At 43.8% G+C, this 19,908-nt stretch overlaps 2 protein-coding genes across 4 annotated transcripts; both read right to left on the minus strand.

Annotated features, from left to right (window-relative positions):
- Positions 1-572: 572 nt before the first annotated feature.
- LOC106632275 (P2Y purinoceptor 3-like) lies at positions 573-10,312 on the minus strand. Of its 3 annotated transcripts, XM_005950976.3 has the most exons (4): positions 9,349-10,312; positions 8,544-8,833; positions 3,994-4,579; positions 573-2,912 (listed from the first exon to the last, which is right to left on the minus strand). In XM_005950976.3, exons 3-4 carry the CDS (start codon positions 4,434-4,436, stop codon positions 2,003-2,005), a joined length of 1,353 nt encoding a protein of 450 aa, XP_005951038.1. In that variant the 5' UTR covers positions 4,437-4,579; positions 8,544-8,833; positions 9,349-10,312; the 3' UTR covers positions 573-2,002. The 3 variants fall into 3 exon arrangements, with proteins under 3 accessions (XP_005951038.1, XP_005951039.1, XP_042071973.1); XM_005950977.3 differs by lacking the exon at positions 8,544-8,833; XM_042216039.1 differs by having other exon boundaries at positions 8,544-10,312.
- Positions 10,313-10,416: 104 nt separating this feature from the next.
- Positions 10,417-18,736, minus strand: LOC102301933 (schwannomin-interacting protein 1-like). The gene is made up of 7 exons (XM_014330594.2): positions 18,597-18,736; positions 17,300-17,495; positions 15,700-15,812; positions 14,847-14,928; positions 13,911-14,021; positions 13,715-13,832; positions 10,417-12,975 (listed from the first exon to the last, which is right to left on the minus strand). The coding sequence occupies exons 2-7, from the start codon at positions 17,489-17,491 to the stop codon at positions 12,881-12,883; spliced, it is 711 nt and encodes a 236-aa protein (XP_014186080.1). The 5' UTR covers positions 17,492-17,495; positions 18,597-18,736; the 3' UTR covers positions 10,417-12,880.
- Positions 18,737-19,908: the final 1,172 nt, after the last annotated feature.

The raw sequence follows: 19,908 nt of genomic DNA on the forward strand, positions 1-19,908 counted from the left end.
GCCCTCGAGGCCTGCAGTTCGACACCTGTGTGGTGTTAGTTTCTCATGCATGCACCTTAGAAGTAGGTGAAGTTGTGCCAAAGATTTCTGTTGCTATTTAATCTGTGTACAAAAAATAACGTCAGATGTGAGTTTTTTTCCACTTTCTTCTGATTTTGGTGATGTGAAGATGTATTTGCAGCACATTTGGAACATGAGTGAAAGATGAACACAGAGAGGGAAACCGCTGCCTCTGATTTACCCTTTGTTTCTCTGATGATAGTTTGAGGTTAACATTTGTTTAACAGTGAAAACACAATTGCTTGATTATGTCTGGGATGTTTTGGAGACGTGTTCCTGTGCAGTGACACCACTCAGTCACCAGTTTAGTATCCTGTCAGCTTCAGCTGGACTTTGTATGAAAGCTGATGTTTCACCCAGAATCTAAAACTGTGTAATAAATAACAGTGATGACATGAAGGCTGCTTAGTATTAGTTATTGTATGATGTCAGCAGAAGCCCGGCTGATTTGTCTCTGAAAAAGCTGATTAAACATTTCTGAGCAAAGACAGATCCACAAACAAGGCCGCACAGAGAGCTGAGTTCAACAACCCACTTTAATCCAGACAAAGTCCCACAAACACATCAAAGAAATGAGGTGTGATATCACAGAGTGACCCAGGCTGGACAACAACATGACAGGAAGCTGCAGCGCGTGCCTCTGAAGGAGATCCATCCAAACAGCCGGGCCGGCACGGCTGCAGTCAGCAGGTGCAAAGGTCCTCACAGCATAAAATCATAATGGTCACTTTAAAATGTTAATAACTCAGTGCTGAAAACACAGTGTGTTTCTAAACTGGAAGTATTTCAGTTTGACTAAAACGGACACAGCAGTTTCTACTGATTGGTCAGGACTCCGTGTCCTTATGATCTGTATGCTTATTGTTTAAAATTCAACATATTTCACAGATATTTAACATGCAGCTTTAATCAAATTTGGCCTTCACTGGATTCATGTACAAATATTTTTCTTCTCTGCCTTTTTTCTGAGAGATTAAAGTACATAAAAAAGGATTCATATGTATTTTCAACATTGCAAACCCATCCATCTGTTTTTTTCTACTTATCCAAAGCAGCGCCGCTGTGGTCACAACCCTATCCCAGCTGTCAAAGGTGACATGCACCTGGGCAGGTGTAGCACAATGAGACAGCCAGGCATACATGTGTTTGGACTGTCGAAGGAAGGCGGAAGGAGAAAGGCGCGAGCCGCCCTCCCTTCAAGCTTTGACGATACAGCTGTGAATTGATGAAATTCTTGATTTATTCGTTAAAAGCAAAAAATTGTCCCTCCCTCCTGTGTGAAGTGAAATGTTTCTGCTTTGTGAAAGCCACCACAGGGCTCGAGAGCGGCTGCCTGCGAGTCAAAGAAATAAATACAATAAATACAAACAGATTAATGCAGGTAGCTAATCATTTCAGAATCATCCATACTGAGAGTATCAACAGGCAAATCAACATGGAAAAGCTCCTCTTAATGCACTTAAGGTAAATAGCCTACTATTTTAAAGAAAGGACCTCAACAATCAGATCATCCCATATAAGCACCACTTGGCAACAGTGGGGAGGAACCAAGCTCACTTTGCTGCTGGTCATGAAATCATCAGGAGCTCAAATCACTAAATTAAGAATAAATATATCAGAGTTTCTGTTGTTGGGACTTAACAATTTGACAGCTTTGTTTACAATTCAGTTACAGAATATTTGAAATAGACACCATCTCCTCCATCAGTTTGTCACTGTTTTCATTTTTACAAACAATTCCAGTGTTCAGACTGACTGGTAACAACGTCTGGCCAGGTATCGCTGCAGTTTTTGAAAAAGTTCTATGCTTTAACAAGTTGGAAATGCTTCTTCTTAAGAAATTACCGATGCCATGTGTGGTGCATTGAGGAGTCTGTAGACATCCTCAAATCAAAAACAGCAATCCCACATGGCCTGTAACCCACTGAGGATCTATGGCATCCTAGAAGATAACTCTGGAGGACTTGGACTCGTTCTCTATGTGCACCTCCCTTTCAACCCTCTCGGCGACCTCGTTATCGTCTTCTCCCACTCCATCTCTTTTGAGGATCTTCAGCGGCCACCAGAGGGAGCCGTTCCGGCGGTCTCGATGGATGGTGCGTTCGGCTGGCCAGCAGCTGGGGCCACCTTTATCGCCCGTGAGGAAGTAGAGCAGAGCATTGAGCCATGCGTTGCAGGAGGCCAAAGGTCTGGTGACCTTGTAGCAGATGGAGACGGTCTTCATGGCATTGCAGCCGCCAAGCTGTCCCCGCCGCAGGAGCAGGAAGAGCGTGCGAGTCACATGGAAGGGTAGGAAGCAGAGTGCAAACAGCAGTGTGATAGTGACAATGGTTTTAATGGATTTCCGCCGCCGGCGGATGTAGTGTGAGTACTGTGAGCCAGAAATAGAGACGGAGGTTCTCTCGCGCCCTCGAACTCCTTCCACAGACCCGTCACCCACTGGTCCATCCTCGCCACCCTCTATTGAACTGGGAGGAGAGCGCAGGGTCTGAAATATTGTCCGGACCACGTGGGAGTAGCACCAGGCAATGATGACAAAGGGCACAAAGAAACCTAGAAGGTGGAGAACAATGCCATATGGGACGTAGTCTGCAAACTCCTTATCTATGGCATCATCCCAGCAGTTTATGTACTCCTCGCCGACCCGGTCTCCAGTTCTGTTCCCATAATCGCTCCCTTCTCCAGGCTCAACAGCCTCACCAGCTCTGCGCCTAACGTATCCGGTCTGGGCGAACCTGAAGATGGGGCAGGTGAGAATGAAGACCACCACCCAAACTAATGCGCAGATCCCCTTCACCACCCGCTTACTTTCCAGTGTGATGGTCCTCATTGGATGACAGATCCCCAGATACCTGTGGAGAGACGACTAGTGGTCAGTTCAGTCCATCAGTTTAACCTCTGCTTATTCAGCATTTACACTGAGGTTCATGTAAACTGTTTTCAGCCATGTGTCAAACAGAAATAACAGAAAACTCAGAAAGTCAAAAATCCATAGAAGAGTCGATCTGAAAGGAAACAGCTTCTCATCTCAGTTCAGCACCTGATTACTAACGTATAAACCAACCTTTCACATAAATAGTATTTTTATGCAAATCTGACTGCAACATATCAGGTGATCCCGCTAACAAACTAACAGATAAACCACACCTACCTTAGAGGTAGTGAGCTAATGGAGCAAATGAGAACTAGCCTTTATTTAGTATGGACTGATGACAACGATGTCAGGTTCAGATTATCAGGGGTCGAATTATCAGCTGAAGCTTACCCATTCAAACCTACTGAACAGTTATGTGGCTCTTTAACAGAATGGCTTTTGGTTAGGTCGGCAGTTTATTTTGATCACAAGCTTTGAGGTCAAACCCATCAGCTCACCTGTTGCAAACATCTGATCAACTTCCGATGGGCTCAAAGATCAGAAGAATCTGATAGCTTGCTAATTTCCTGTTAGCCAGTCAAAGTTCAAATAGCAAAGATGAGAAATCCATCAAAAATTAACATTACCAGGAAATAATATGAGCAGTAATTATTTGTTTGTAGTGTCAGTGAAAGTGTGCTTCTGGTTATGAGCTGGAAACAAAGGGGGAGGAGCTGGATATCTGAGTTACTAAACCAGTCTCATAATAACAACGATTACAAAACAATTTGATAAACAACAAAAAGCAGCAAGATGCCATCAAGCCGACTTTAACTTGAGCTTTAATGGCACCAACTGAAAATCTGCCACAACCAACTCTTGGTAAACTCTGAGAGTTGGTCGTGACAGGAAACTTAAATGAAACTCACAAAGTCTCACATTAAATCCAAATATTCACAAAACCTTCATTTATTTGTATTTATTGTGCAGATTTTCTGGTATTTTGGTTAAAGTTTAGACAACATTTATGCGGAAGACAAACTTTTACATTTTCATTTTCTGTTTCTAGGCTGTCCTACCTGTGCACAGAGATGCAGGTAAGGAAGAAGATGGAGCAGTAGAGATTGAAGTAGAACAGGAAGCGTACGAGGCGGCACATGAAGTCCCCAAACACCCAGCAGTCCCTCAGCACATAGCTTGCCACCAGGAAGGGCAGAGACAGGCCGTACATCAGGTCAGTGGTGGCCAAGTTCACCATATAGATCAGTGAAGTGTTCCAACGACGTCCATGATGGCAGCAGGAGCGCAGGAGCACCACTGAGTTGAGGGTAAGGCTGAAAAGGAAGGTCAGCGAGTAGCAGACGGGTAGGAAGACATATTTGTAGGATTCATCGATACTGCATGAAGGCAGAGGGAGTGTCGAGGTGTGCGAGGTGCCTGACGTGTTGAGATGGTTGCTCGCCACAACAGCCGCCAGCAAGCTGATGTCTGGGGTGATGCTTGAGGTTTGACTCAACCCCATGATGAACCGCTGAGGCTATTTGTGGCAGAAGAGGATTAGTTCAGGCTTGTCTGGCATCATCTCAGCTCCTTCCTCTTCAGGTGCTATCTATCTAGCCATCTATCCATCCTCGGTCTCGGCTCAATGTTGACTGATCCATGTCTCTGTGACAAGAGAGGGAAAGAGAGCAAAGAAAACACAGCCTTATTGCCTCATTATTCTTGGGAAAGGTTGTTCAGAATGTACCACCAACGTTATGCTGATGAAGACTCTGTCTCGCTCAATTAGCCCCTCAATCATTAATGAAACTTTCCAGACCGTTCGTACAGCAGGCTGGTGGTCTGTTCTATGTTGGGGTCAGGTTTTTTTAAAGCCCGTGTCACAATAACTGAAGAAGTGCGGGTCAAGACGCCCCGTGCACAGCTGCTCAAATGGCTGAGTCATGTATATGTATGATTAAAGTCAGTATACAGTAGGGTAGAAACTCAGCTGTGAGCTCTACTTTGAATTTATATACTGCACATTATAGTGGCTTCGTGTAAAAACACAAAGTCTCTGAGAGGAAACAGCTGAAGCACAGGGTGTTATTTTTAGAGTATATTCCATGTTTATTAGTTGAGCTATTAATGGTTCCACGTGCAGATTGTTCTCTAACCTCTGAACAGCGATCAGAGTGTCAGTACACATCTTAGGGTCAAGTTTGTGTTTCGGAATTTTTAACTGTTTAAAATGATCAAATATAAATCTTATACAAGAAGAAGTGTGAGGTCAAAATAGAAGCGACTTGATTACAAGCTAACATCTGAAGACGTTTAGTGTGTTGCACCAGCACAAACGTGGTTTTGCTGAGATCGACAATATTCTGTGTTAGAGGTGGGAACTCTGGGATTTTTGCAACTGACTCTGTTAGATATGGATTTCTGGGACTTCCTTTGTCAAGATCAAAACTATAGAGAGAAGAATACTTCAATCAAGCACAGAGTTGGATTTACTAACTTTCACAACACCTGTTTTATTGCTATTTGCAGGGATATTCAACGCCGGAAAAAAGCTTGATGTGATGGCAGTTATTGCTGTGTGGAGGCATTGCAGAGATTAAAGACAGCCTTTGTTTCCATTTGCCTGGTCTCAAATATGGCCTGGTCTCAAATATGGCCTGGTCCCAAATATGGCCTGGCCCCAAATATGGCCTGGCCCCAAATATGGCCTGGCCCCAAATATGGCCTGGTCCCAAATATGGCCTGGCCCCAAATATGGCCTGGTCTCGATGTGACTGACGAGAAGAGTTCAGAGTATGTGTCTTTCCGGGCACGCCCTTTAGCCGGTTAAGCAGGATTCCCATCTTTGGAGTAATTGACAGAACACGTGTATTTTTAATTGTCCCATGTGAAACTGAGTGTGGGTTGTGTAATAAGAAGCACACACACTCAGTTTATGTGCAAATAGTCTCCGAATCCGTAAACATTATGTACATTATTACAACACTGTAGCAAAGCATCCAGGGTCTGTTCACAAAGTCTTCATTTTCCAGAATAAACATTTTAAAAACCTGCAGGATAGAAAGTACGGAGATGGTTGGCCTTCAGGTGAGTCCACAGTATTTCACGTGTGGCTTGTTGAGCCACCAATTTTTGCTAAACCAGATGCTGCATGTTAGATTTGTCTTCTCATAAGTAAATATATTAATTTATCTTATTTTGTAAAAGACGTTTTCTGATTGTCATCTTATTTTGGAAATGATTTTATTTTGGTGATTATAGGTGACTTCACTTCCTGTTCCGGATGTTTTGAAGCGCGAACTGCAAAAATGAATGTATGTTTTTTCCCTCCGGTGTTGCTGTCAATAAAGAAAAAGGGGAAAGTAAGCAACAAACCAAGTGTGCGCATTATTGAGAGAACATGGCCGAAGAAGAAGAAAACTCTTCGAGCTCAACACTGCAGCTGCCAGCTCTGTAACAGGTAACTCCTGTTACCTGTTCAGATCTGAACCAATGAGTGTTGACTGTTCTGGTACTTCACCCACAGGACCTACAACCGTCTCCTCTGCTGACACCTTGTTGTACACAGTTTTTGGTCTTGTGAGTCGCCTTAATCATTCCACCTTTCTTAGCGTCTTCAGTGGAGCTGCACTGCATTCACCCTTTCTAAAAAAGAATAGCTCTCTGACAGCCAGACTGAACGCTCAGATTTTCAATAAACATGTTGTTTCGGTCAACTAGGACCTCCAGTTCAGGTGCAGAAAGTTTTTCTTTTCGCTGCTTCTCCTTATTTTCATTATTGTGGTCAACATGAGAGCGTCTGTGACCTTTACTTATGTACTTTTCTGATTCCTTTTAACAAACCAAATCATGCAGGTTTTGGCAGATTAGGCATGTCATGCTGAAAATAACTTTAACTGTGTTTAGAAAAAGCAACTTTTGTAAATCATCTGTAAAACCAAGTGCTCCTATTTTTGCCTCACTTAGTAAATCTGGCCCTTTATTCCAAACAGGACCTATCAGATGGGTTATCATGAAATTTACAAGAGCATTCATGATCCCCAGAAAATAAATGATTTTGGTGATCAGTCTGCTTTTAAAAATTAGTCTGAGTGTATAATGCAAATATTTTTACTGTATTGATCTGATATTTATTTTGCTACACCAGCTGACATAATTATAAGAAGAAGGAGAAGCAAATGAGTCCACTGTACAGCACTCTGATGAATTCATGGTCTCAGTTACCTTTAGATCTTTACCATTGTCCCATTACAGTCACAGAAGCCAGGGCAAGTTTTGGGCTGGGCTACCTTGAAGTTATTGCTGCATGAAGTTCTACTCTCATCCTTTAATTATGGATCATCCACAGAGGAAGTGATTTGATTTGCTGATGGGTGGTTACACTGTCACGCTGGGCATTCATAGGACATGCTCTGGTTGCCTAGGTAACCATCTAATGTTTGTACTACTCTGACTTATGCGACTTATGCGAAATCTCTGTGGGCAAGGGCAACTCAAGGGCATAATCTTAGGTATGGTGGCCACAGTAGGGCAAACAGCTGTTCGTCTGTAGTAAGTGTGGGCTGTCAGTCTGCTGTTTACCTCACCTCTCAGTATATGGCCACATCTAATTACCCTGGAAGAGGCTGTAAAAGTTGTGAAAGCAGCCTGATAAGAGCCGTAAAGACAGTAAAGCTCACTTCTGTACAAGGACAATAATACCGAGGTGAATTGTAGAGAACATCCTTAACTTTTTTTTATCAGTGTGCTGCTGTTAGCCTCCATTAGCTGCTGTTAGCCTCTGTTAGATTCCACTGACCTTTGTTAGCTGCTGTTAGCCTCTGTTAGATTCCACTGACCTTTGTTAGCTGCTGTTAGCCTCTTTTAGTGCTTTTTTTTGCTGGTGTTGCTTGCTGTTCACTACTTTTAGCCTCTGTTAGCTGCAGTTAGTCTGTGTTATCTGCTGTAACTCTCTGTTAGCTGCTTTTAGCCATATTTGTAAAAGTAATAATGAACTATAAACTTTGCAGCCAGTGTTTAGCCACATATTTTAAAGCATGAACGGACAGAACAGCAATCTCCATGTTGGCTACTTTTTCAGAATACACAATTACACACTAATCTATGCATTCATATGCTGCATGCACAATCTATGCATGCAGCCAGGACTGCTGAGCAGCTAGAAACCTCCATCAAACCAGAACAGGACAGCGTTCCTCTGTGAGCCCAGCAGCTGCTGTTAGCTCTCAAACGTTTACAGACTGATGCACAGTGGAAACATGAGTCTGTTCCAACTTTTTACAGATGTGTTGCTGCCATTACATCTTTCATGAAACAGTCTCAGTTTAAACTTTTTATGTTTTCTTTGTTCTGTTGTGAGTAAAATATGAGTTTAACAGCTTTGCAAATCATTGCATTCGTTTGTTATTTACACAGCGTTTGTTGGGGTTATATTGTTTTTTTATTCTTCTTTATAATTAAAAGAAGGAAATGTAAGTTGCTGTCATTATAATTGAATGAAGGGTCTTTATAATTTATCACTCTCATTATGATCAGTTATAGCAATCATTCATTACTAAGTGAGCAAACACACCATCTCATCTGGAGGCAAGCAGAGGATTAAATCCAGTCTGTATGTTTGTGGACTCACCTGTGATGGTATTAACTGACAGAAGCTGACAGCAGCTGTCAGCTGGTGCCTGATTTCCATGAAGACATTCCTGGTCCACGGAAATTTAAGGGTGCGTTTGAAAGATTTGAAGCGAGTCTGGCCTGAAATTGATTCTATTTCTAGTACTTCATCTTCCGAGCATCAGTGGATCAGAGCCTGTCGTCCTTTGAGCTTCCACCTCCGGCTTTTTTTGGTAGACTTGTGGTTAAGAAGTTTCTGTTTCGGGCCCAAAGGGTCTCTCTGGGTCTCTCTCCTGACCTTCAGCTTCTCTGTAAATAATTGATCAGCGTTCATTCAGCCACAACTGCAGGAATGAAACCCAATACAGGGACTGCAGCGGGCGAGGAGGAAGAGGAGGAGGAGGTGCTCACAGCGCCAATGATTTTACATGAGCAGCCGAGGTTTGAATAATTCAGAGTAGACATAAAATATTTTAATGTCTCAAGTTTAAATGTTGATGCCACCCAATATTTGTTGAATTTATTAGGATGTTTTAATGTCTTTACTTTTTATTGCTGACTGAATGAAGTATTTGGATGCTGGATATACAAATTAGCTCGACGCCAACTCTCCTGTAATTGTGATGAACTGTCCTCCACACGACCCGAGATAAACTCAGTCACACATTTCAACTAATGAGCTCCTCGCCTTCTACAAGCAGCCAGAAAGTCAAAGGTTTATGTTCATAAATCCTCAGAGTCTACACATTCAAAGGAATTAAAAATAATTTGATCAGAGTGGACTTTAAAAAGCTTCTTGTGTGGAAACAGATAGGATCACTCACCTTCTCCTCCGGAGGAGATCCTGAAGCTTTCAGCTCCTCGCTCTGCCTCCAGTTATCTGAGGCTTTAATTAGAGAGAAAAGTGAATGGATCAGCCCCTCCTCCTCCAAACCGTCCGCTCTCTTCCCTCCATCATCACCACCATCAGCTCTGATTCATACAGTAAATACTAAATAAACAGAGAGCTGAGGGGCAGACCAAACACTGTCAGCTGTGTTGAGTGTGATCAAACACGGCAGCGGGATCAGTGTTCAAACAGCCGCGGTCTCCTCATTCTTGTCACATCCCCTCCTCCTGTTAAACACAGCCAAAGTTTCTAACACCGAGCTCAGTGTATGACAGTTTATCTCAGTTTTTTCTTCTCCCAGATCTCTGTGATGTCATAGTAAGGAAATACTTCTAATATAGTCATCTCAGACTGAAGAAGTGTGGGCTGGAGCTCGAAACAGCAGCTCCACATCAAACAACCGATGCACTGATCCAGGATCTGACAATACAAGCTGTCTGCTCCCATAACCACAAAGTCTTTGATTCATTTTTAGGGAAGAAGTGGAGCCAGGATTATTATGACCTGCAAATCCCAGAACAAAAATAATAATCATAATAATGATTTTTCTGATTTTTTTTTTTTACATTACCTGATCCAACCTAACTATAAACTCTATGAATAATAGAAGTGATAAGAACCAAGATGTTTAGGGCTGCATACAATAGCCTGAAGATAAAACACCTAATTTATCCTGCAGGTGTTTATGTGTCTAAAACAGGGGTGGAACTCCAGGATGTGTCCTTGACCCATCGCAGCCGATTGCAAACTAATCATGATTCAGGTGTGTTGAGCCAGGGTGAGATCTAAAACCTGCAGGACACCGGCCCTCGAGGCCTGGAGGTCCCCACTCCTGCTCGAAGGCATTAAAATTAATAAAAGAAGTGATTTTTGTGTCTTTGCAGATAAACCTGGGTATCATCTGCATAGAAATGCACATATATGAAGAACTACAGCAAAGCACAGTAATATGACATCATTAAGTTTTGCTTTTGAAAATATATTTCAGAATTAATGTTTACATATACAAATATATTTGTAGTTAATTTTATTTACATTTTAAAATACTTCTCCAAATATTCTTAAAGTCACGGTGAAATGATGAACAGCCTTGTATCAGTGTCATAACCTTCCACAACCTCAAAACAGCACATTTCAGTGTGACTTTAAATACTTTAAAGCACATTTCTCATTACAGTACATCGCTTTCAATGTAAATGACATTCAGCTTCTTATCACAGGCACGAGAGCACAATGCTAAATATCCTCGACTACTGTTTAAATGACTACTGTGCTCATGAAAACAGATTCAGGGAGTTATTTAAAGCACATGATGGATGAGATGCAAAACGTTTAGTTTTAAGAAGAAAATGAAAGTAAGGCAGCAATCATGGCACATAGTTGGTTATATTCAGTGGATTCTTCCCTTACATTTAAAGTAAACAACGATAGCGCGATCACAGACGGTACCTGAAGAGTTTAGCATCAGTTAAAGAGGAATTTCACCACTGTGACAGAAACGCAACTTTGTTAGTCTGAAGTTGTTTCAGTTATTTATTTTCTGCTTTAATGTGATGACACATCAAGTTTGGGTGAAATTCCCCTTTAATTAAAAAACAAAACAAAAACTAAGTATAATGTCCAATAATCAAGATATCATGTAAGCTCTTTAACTCCACGTGCTTATATCTGTGTGCTGTTCCCTTTTTATAGTAACAGGTAAAAGTGGTTCAGTAAGTAACACAATAAAACTTAAATAAGATAAGTTAGATCCCTTTTGTTGATTATGTCTAATTAGTCTCGCCGCAACTCAGAGAACACAGCGTTGGAGAAAATATGTGAAAATGGGATTTTTTTAGATGAAATTTGATCACCAAACTCCCAAATCTGAACGTAATGTTAGGAGTCAGAAAGTTGACCAATTTGACTTCGATGAGGATGTTTGAACCGATGAGTCACTGAGCTTTCAGCACGGTGTAAAGTAACACCGTTTTACCAAAATGCATCTTCTAAATGAACTGAGTAACATTCGTTGTCTAAGGTCCAAAGTTGGACAGGTCTAGAGACCGGTTGGCAACCACCTACCAACCACCAGGTGCTACAGAAAAATGTGTTTTAACCAACTGTGAGGTTGCTGGAGGTTGGTAGATGAGCTCAGAGGAAGACACCAACAAGCCTCTTTGTGGCTGGTTTGGCAGGCTGTTGCAACACAAACCTGAAACCTCCACAGTAAAAGTTGCACCTTTTGAAATGTGTTGTTTTCAGTAGTAAGGTACAACTTTTACTTTGAAGGAGTTTCCTGTTTGCCTTTCCCGACCGCTCGGCTCAGTGTGAATGTTTGCAGACATGTTGTTGTCTTCAACACAAACGTGGCAACCAAATCAATCACAGGGAGGTTTTTGGGTGCAGCGCTCCCTTTGCAACCCATTTTCACCCAGTGATAACCAGCAACCAATCACCACTTGGTGGGAATATACATGTACTGATAGCAACCGCAGGTTTCCAGGGGGTCGCTCACCACAGACATTTGACTCGTAGGTTTATCAAAGTCATTGTTTTTGGTCTGCTGACCATGATTATGTCTCCCAAATTTCATCCTGTAGCTTTAAGACCTGTGTCTCAAGGCAAAAACACGGTTACAGGCTGTTTGACGAAGACAATGGATCCTCTGAGGAACATAAAGTCTCCACAAAAATCCTCTTGTAGGACAGAGTGAGGATAATAACACCGTGCTACCACGGTGGCTTAAAATGAGCATTTAGAGGAGCACAGGTATCAAAAAAGATTTGAAAAGCTCCAGCAAAATATACTAACCTTTCCCAAAATGTCAGTTTCATTTTCAGAGGCCGAGCCTGTAAATCTGTGGTGCAGATGAAGACCCCTGTCATGCAGTTTTGGAGCAGAACGATTTAGTGATCCTGGAAACATGCTGAGAAAATGCTGCATGAACATGTCACCTGCTGAAAAACATGAAGAAGATTGTCTGAGGTTTCCGTACAAGGGACTTAATAGATGACCAATCAGAAGAGAGTGTGCTTATAGAGAGGCGGGCCTTAAAGGAACATGAGCTCCAAGGATTGTTTGAGGCTGAGGATGAACTCGGGGCGTCACATACGGAGCTGCTGTGAGATGAACGAGCTGCTCCAACAACAGAAACATAACAAGCCCGATTGTCAGCAGTCAGAACAACGACCGAGACTTCGGTTTAAACTGTCACAAGCCAGCAGCTGATTGGCCGTCCCGATGAATGAATCTGACTTCACCAAAAAAACCCTCCAACATCTGAGCTCTGTTATGAACGTTATTCCAGGATCATCGTTTCTCTGGATGGTGCTGATTGGTCAGTTTAGATGAACCGGCAGGTTGTCGCTGACGCAGTAAACAGCTGAGGGGCTGACACGCCCGAGCAGTCAGCCTGGTCCCAGAGAGGCTGAAAGAAGGAGCACTGGGCAGAGACTGTGCGAGGCCTCCGCCGTGCCATTCTGGCGTTAGGTCAGGTCCTGGACGTCCAGCAGCATGGCGTCCTGCTTCGTCCTCAGCTGGTCTCGTACCAGGAGGTGGGCCACCAGCTCGGAGCTCAGAGCTGGAAAACAAGCAAAGCAGAGTGAGGGCTAACACGAGGCGTTTGTCCCCAGAACAAAGTGGAAGAAATTTCTGAGCCCGGTAGAGTCAGATAGAGGCCACAACAAGGTGAGGCTGAGAGATCAATCAGGTCTTATTATTAAAACCAGACAACTGTGATCAAACGCTCCACTTTTCACAGCACAGCTCTGATTTTTGTGTCATAAATGAAACGCACCTGTTTCCTTCACTGCAGCACAAAACAGCCTTCAGTCTACAGGCTCTACAGGAAGTAAAGTCTCAGGGCTGTGGAAAGATTACTGACAGCTGCGATTAGCTTCACATCTTTTCTATTCAAAGTTTTAAAGTCTTCACGACAGACTAAAAGATTCACTATGAGGCTAATGAGGAATGTCATTACTTAGAAAACCAGCCTGGCTTTTCCTGCAAATGGTAAATGGCCTGTATTTACTCGCTTTACTCGTCCCTAAGGACCCCAAAGCGCTTTTAAACTACATCCAATCATCCACACATTCACACACTGGTGATGGCAGCTACATTGTAGCCACAGCCACCCTGGGGCACACTGACAAATATATAATTAACACAAATATATAAATTTGTTTCTTTATTTTCAAGAACAAATCTGTTGGACGTAAACCTAACAGAGACAAAGTTGTGAAATAAAGATCGACTCTAAATGAAACCCAGATGTGAGGCTGTGAGCAGCATCGTTGTGTTTCCGTTAAAGCTCTGCGTACCGTGAACGTCTCGTTCCAGCGACGCCCTCAAGCTGCCGAGCTGCTGCAGCGAGCGTTCCTGCAGCTCCCAGCGCTCCAGATGTTTCCGCTGGGCCACGCAGCTGCTGCCAGCCAGCCGCTGCAGCAAACACACACACACACACACAGATGAGCTTCAGGTCATCGATCTGCTGGTCGGGCTCGGGCTCGGACTCACCTCCTCCTTCTGTTCGGCCAGCAACTTGTCTCTCAACGTCCTCAGAGCCGTGGCCACTTCCTGTTTCAACCCAGCGGCATGGCAACCATTGTGCCCTGTTCCCTTTGTGACCTGACAGGGTCAGAGGTCAGAGGTCAGACTGTGGATAGCACCTGTTTGTGACTGTGTTTTAACCTGAGCATTAGGCAGTGGTGAGGTAAAGGCGAGCCTGTGTTCAGAAAAACAGCAACAAGACTCGCTGGAGAAACGCTGCCCCCTGCTGGTGACAGCTGCTGTTACGTTCTGCAGCAGATAATCACAAAAAGTAACTTTAATAACAGTTAGAGTTACACTCCTTGTGCAGCGGTGTGTTCAGACAGTGACGAGTGAGAACACGAGTTAGTGCCTGATAATGACTCAGAGACAAAGGAAAGGATTCCCACATGGAGCCCAGAGAACTAATCGTTTAACCCTCAGTGACTTCCAATCAGTGTTTCAGCTTCTTTTTTAAATTTGATCTCTCTGTACAATGGACTCCGAAAACTCTAAAGGTCGACCCCATTTTTCCGCGTGATCGAGCTGTTCTTTATTTTTATTGTTGCCTGGTGATGAACTGATGTTCTCCTGCTCTGGCTGGACTCTCCTGCAGATCTCTGGCAGTAACACTGGCTCGGCTGCTGCTCTCAAATCTTTAGCAGTGTCTAAATATCCTTTGAGAAAAGCTGTGTCCACACCCAGCTTTGCTGCCACTCTGCTAGAGGTTCACAGATCCCAAAAGCTTAAAATGTTCAGTGATTACTAACAGCAACACTGGAAGGTTTCACGAACAGACAAACTCTCCTTTCACTACATGAAACTTCTGAAGCTTAGATTCTGAATCATTTTGTTGCATTCGCAGTAAAATCTGTCCCTGATCTGTGTCCTGAAACTCGCTGCAGCAAGCAGAGCAGGAAGCACCTTTTTATTGGCCCCCTCCTCCTCCTCTTCACTGTCGCTGTTGTTGATGAAGCACAGCTGCAGGTTTCTGTGGTTGTGAAATCTGTAAACAAATAAAATGCTTTATTTTCTTCACAAATGAGAGGGGAAGAAACAGTCATCAGCTAGCTGCAACTCATGGCCGAATCCACAGACGGTAACGGCACGGCCACGCTCGAATAAAAACAGGACGGCAACCTCCCCGTGACTACGGAAACTCAGTGGTTGCTAGGCGACCGAACTTATAACTTCAGACTGCCAACATGTTGCAGTCAGTCTGTAACAACTGTTATTACAGCACAGCACCACTAGGGGGTGTCATTCTACTATCGTGGTAGGAAGAGAGACCCCCAGAGTGAGTACAGCCCGTAGCCATTACAGTCGAGCTGGCTACTAACTTCTCACCTCTTTGTGAGGAAGACCATATCCCTGCAACGGGCTGACGCCAGCATCTGCCTCACCACAATCATTTATTCGACGCCACACGTTACCGGACGGTAACTTTAGCTGGAATTTACCGTGATTTGAAAACGTTCTGCTGAGTCATCGGATTATCAGAGTTTGGAAGAATTATCCGACCGTATGCATCGATTTGATGCTGGAAACAAAAACATCGCTAATTTCTTGCAAAGATGATGAAAATGCATCTGGAGGCTTCACGGTGGGATCTCGCTAACCAGCAAGTGTTGCTCCCTCCATCCTGCATGATGGAGCACCGGTGTAGGAGCGAGCTGCCCTGCGAGGTCACCGTCTTCACTGGGCAACACTTTGACAGATTCAAACCAACAAACACGAACTCAACAAAAAACAGAGATTATCCACGACGCTTCATTACCGTGACGTAACAACTGCCACTCGACACCTCCTGAAGTCTTCCTCCTCCTCTTCCCCCCAGACGTTGCTCCACACACCATCTGGATTTCCCTCCGTCCTCAGCCCCGCCCCTCTCTGCAGGAAGACAACATTACCTGAGGATAATTCTCCACCGATCACCTGACGACTAACCATCAACATCCAGGACTGAAAAATGAAGCATCAAAAGTTGCAGTTCCCCCGATGACCACTAGATGCTCTAAAGGTGCATCCAGGACTTGGACTGGAAGGTTTAGTCTTATTGGTTGCTGTGTTTGGTTGCCTTAGTATCAGTATTTTGGTTTAGTTACAGAAGTTGCAGGCATTGCTGGCTTTGCACTGGTTTTGTTGGTTCAGTTGCACAAAAACTTAGTGTAGCACTGTTGCTCTAGTTGCAGCAGTTGGTTTAGTTGCTGAAGCTGAGACTATTTTGTGTTGCTGGTTGCAGGGGTTGGTTTATTAGAAGACGTTGCTGTGTTTAACTGCAGGTGTGAAATATTGTTAAATTGTTATGAAACTACAAATATGGTTCCTACTGGCTTTAAAAACCAACCATGAACTAACGTTGGCCTTTCAAAACTTAGTGAGTGACGCCACAGTGGTCACGTCCATCTTTTATATACAGTTTATGTTGACAACAAACCACTCAGACTGGTTTCAGATTTTTCTGTGCAGCAAAGCAAGGGTGAAAGAAAAAAGTACTCCAGCAGCAGCAGATTCTCACCAATCACAGGAAATGTAGTAAAAACTAAAGTGTGATGAGTATCAGCCCAAAAAGCAGCACAGATAAGAGGCTGTCGCCCAGAGCAAACAGGAAACTGATGTTGGGAAGTTCTGAGTGATCGTCATGTCACCAGAGAACGTATAAACATGCAGCTGTGACACCAGGTCGTTGAACCACCTCCTCCTCCTTGTTTTAGCTCGGTGTGGATTACGGCAGCGGCTCTTCAGACACAACAAACACGATCTCATCCTGTTCAGGATCGAATTAAAAAACAGGGGAAACGGCAAAGACTATCAGGAACAAGCTCCTCAGAGACCTGAAGTAAAGAGCAGAGGGGGGGCAAACCATGCTGGATACTACATTTCCCACAATGCAACTGAACAGCAGCAAACTAAAAATTTGAAGTGAAGCTTCTCTTTCAACCGGCACTGTTTACAGATGGGCAGTTTCCTGCGCTCAGCTCTGCTGGTTTAATTCTGCTCGTATTCCTGCAGATTCTGCTCTCAGGCTCTAACGCTTAGTTCCAGGTTACAGCCTGAAACTATGGAAACCACAGCTGGCTACGGATTGTGTGTGCTGCCCAACCTGTTGCCCAGTGGCTGCTGAAGGTGGCTGGCTGTTGCTAGGTGGTCGCTAAGAAGGCGACGCACCAAAAACCGCCTTGTTTTTGCTTGTTTTTGTTTATACTTTAAAATTCGCACTGACTAACTGCTGGAATCTCTAGTGGACATTAGATGAACTGCAGGTTTTGGTGCTTGATTTTTCCTTCTTTGTCCAGCGAAGTGCATCATGGGAAATGTAGTCTTTCCCACTGACTGAGAAACAGAGCCTCAAACTCTGAACATTATCTATAGCTGACCTTTGACCTTTCCCTCCGCTCCTGCTCCTGTTTCTCCAGCTCAGCTATCCGCTGGCTCAGTTCCTCCCAGTGCATGATGGGAAGGTCCTGGTCCAGAGAGGATGCCTCCATGGGGTGATCCTGATGAAGCTCCTTCTCCTCCCCCTCCTCTTCCTCCTCCTTCTCCTCAGACGTCTCTTTCTCTCCCTCCATCCTCCTTGAATGAACCAAAGCAAGATCAACAAAAAGTAAACAATAACATGTGTAAACACAGAAAGCAACAAACAGCGTTGTTTTCATTTAAAAACTCTGAAGACCAAGGTGGAAACTCAAACCTACAGAATGTCTGAGACGATTTATCCACAACACTCATTAACATGTTGCAGTTTTTTCTACTCCTGGATCCGTAAGAAGTCACACAGAGAAATACCTTATATGGTTATCTCAGGCAGCAAAGCCCCACCCATTTGCATTCTGTTTATGAGTGGCAGCCAATAATATGGAAGTGGCTTAAAGAGGGAGGGGCTAAAATGCTGTGCCACGGTGCATATTTTTGTATCTATTTGATATTAAGCAAATATTGGGCCAGTATTGCCGATACCAATACTAATAATGTGGCAACCTCTCAGTGTGTCATAACTTATTTGATAATTCTGGACATATTTTAATGATCACTAAATCACAGTGAATTTAACTTTCCACAACAAAAGTAGTAGTTTGAAGTAGTAGTAGTTTGAAACTGGGATTTTTTAGAGCTGGGATTTGAATGGTCCTGTCAGTGAAGCCCTTTGGCTCAGCTTCTGCTGTTTAAAGGTTTCACAGGCTGTTAATACAATATACAGTCAAAACACAAAGATATTTATCGATACAGCATTAGCATCAATGCTATTCTGTACGTTTGATGAACTGAAGGTCCAGTTTAAGATAAAGAGGGCTTATTTTGAACTTTAACTCATGTTAAGCTACTGTAGAAACCCAGGATAAACATCTGGAGCTGGGACTGAGCAGTGGTGTGAGCTAAAGTTATTAATATCATTAATAGCCCAGCAATAATCATGTAAAGTTGCACACATGCCAAATACAATCAATAGAGATCAATAATTAAGGAACAGTTTCAACAATCTGGTAACGTTTAAATATGTTTACGGAAGATTTATTGGTTGTAAATGATCCATGTGGTTGCGGATAGAGGTGAATGATCAGAGTTGTGACTGCTGCTCTCTGAGCCCTCCCGGCGGCTGTGGCTCCGCAGTGTCCCGCTGCTGTCGCGCTGCTCTGGCCGCATGTTGTTTAGGAGCAGCGGGGACACCCCACCTACCAGTCACATCCAGGCGGCTCCGGTTCTCCCCGACATGTCGCCGTCCGTCTGCGGCCCCCCGGGTGCTCCGTGTGCGCCTCCCGCGAAGCTTCGCAGTTTTTTCGGGAACCTCGAGTAAAGCAGCTCAAAGTTTCCTGAAACTATTTTAACTCCGTCTGAGGAAGGAGCACCTCCTCCACCTCCCCTTCCGCTCTCCCAGATTTAACCTCTCGTCTGATCGTTAAAGTGACCGACGGCACGAGCGCTAACGGTAACGGGACGGTACTTGGAGTACTCCGGTGTGCGGGTGCGTGAGCCCCGAGTGGCGACTGTTAGGTGCAGTCAGGAGCGCGGTGTGGTTGCTTTAGTTGCAGGAGTTGCCCCATCTTGTTGCTGCTGCGGTTAGCTTGGCTGCAGAAGTTGCTGTGTTGAATTGTACACTGTTGTGTCAATGGTTGCCTTGTGTGGTTAAGGTTGCAGCTACTGTTACTATGGCTACTTAGTTGCACCAATTACATAAGCTTGTTTTGCTTTAGTTGCTTTTAGTTTTGGAATATTTGCCATCTTAGTTGCAAATTTTACTAGTTGGTGGGGTTGCTGTGATTTGGTCTAGTTGCATATGCAGGCATTCTCACTGTGGTTGCTGAGGCTGGTTACAGGTGTTGCTGTAGTCGTGTATGTTGTGCTTAGATATTTGGTTTTGGGGCAGAAGTTGCTGCATGCAGAGGTTGGCCAACTGAGGATGTTGCCGTGGTTGCCTCGATGTGAACCTGAAGGTTTGGGATGTTGAAATGATCTTTGTTGCTGGATGTGGATCAGAGTTGAACGGAGATTCGCTGAAACACACTCTGGGTGCTTTTCAGTAAAATATTGGAATCTTTTAATAACTTCATGTCTGTGTTGGACTCGGTCCAGGTTCAGGTCCAGCTGATTCTCTCCTCGTGGGAAACATCTGCACAGCGGCAGTGAAGGGGTTACGGTTGCCGGTGTCCAGTTTCACCATATTTTGGAGATGACGACTCAGCGCAGATGAAGAATTCACAACAACAGAGGAAACACCACAACATTCCTGCCATCGAAGCTCCGTCCTGACGCTCCGTGTTACTGAGCTCAGTCAGAACTTCCTCTCTGAGCTGATGAGCATTTAAACATAAAATACTAAACACTCAGTTTTTATGACTTTAACTGAGTTTAACTGCTTGAAGACGCCACCCTGGATGTATGACTGTTTCCTGAAAGTTTAAAGACCAGATTACAGATGGTATAAAATGAATAAATGAATGTCCCTCATTTCTTTTCCATCCATCTGTTAAAGTAAACTCAGGAAAAACAG

The sequence above is a fragment of the Haplochromis burtoni genome, unplaced genomic scaffold, assembly GCF_018398535.1.
Source record: "Haplochromis burtoni strain Fernald_Lab_line unplaced genomic scaffold, NCSU_Asbu1 Contig_903, whole genome shotgun sequence".
In the NCBI taxonomy this organism is placed as follows: Eukaryota; Metazoa; Chordata; class Actinopteri; order Cichliformes; family Cichlidae; genus Haplochromis; species Haplochromis burtoni.

Coding starts and splice junctions, on each gene's coding strand:
- LOC102301933 (XM_014330594.2), bottom strand. CDS start 17,491: ATGGAGGGAGAGAAAGAGACGTCTGAGGAGAAGGAGGAGGAAGAGGAG. Junction 14,929..15,699: donor GTGGCAGTTGTTACGTCACG/GTAATGAAGCGT, acceptor ATTTGTTTACAG/ATTTCACAACCACAGAAACC. Junction 13,833..13,910: donor TGGCCGAACAGAAGGAGGAG/GTGAGTCCGAGC, acceptor TGTTTGCTGCAG/CGGCTGGCTGGCAGCAGCTG.
- LOC106632275 (XM_005950977.3), bottom strand. CDS start 4,436: ATGGGGTTGAGTCAAACCTCAAGCATCACCCCAGACATCAGCTTGCTG. Junction 2,913..3,993: donor ACCTGCATCTCTGTGCACAG/GTAGGACAGCCT, acceptor GTCTCTCCACAG/GTATCTGGGGATCTGTCATC.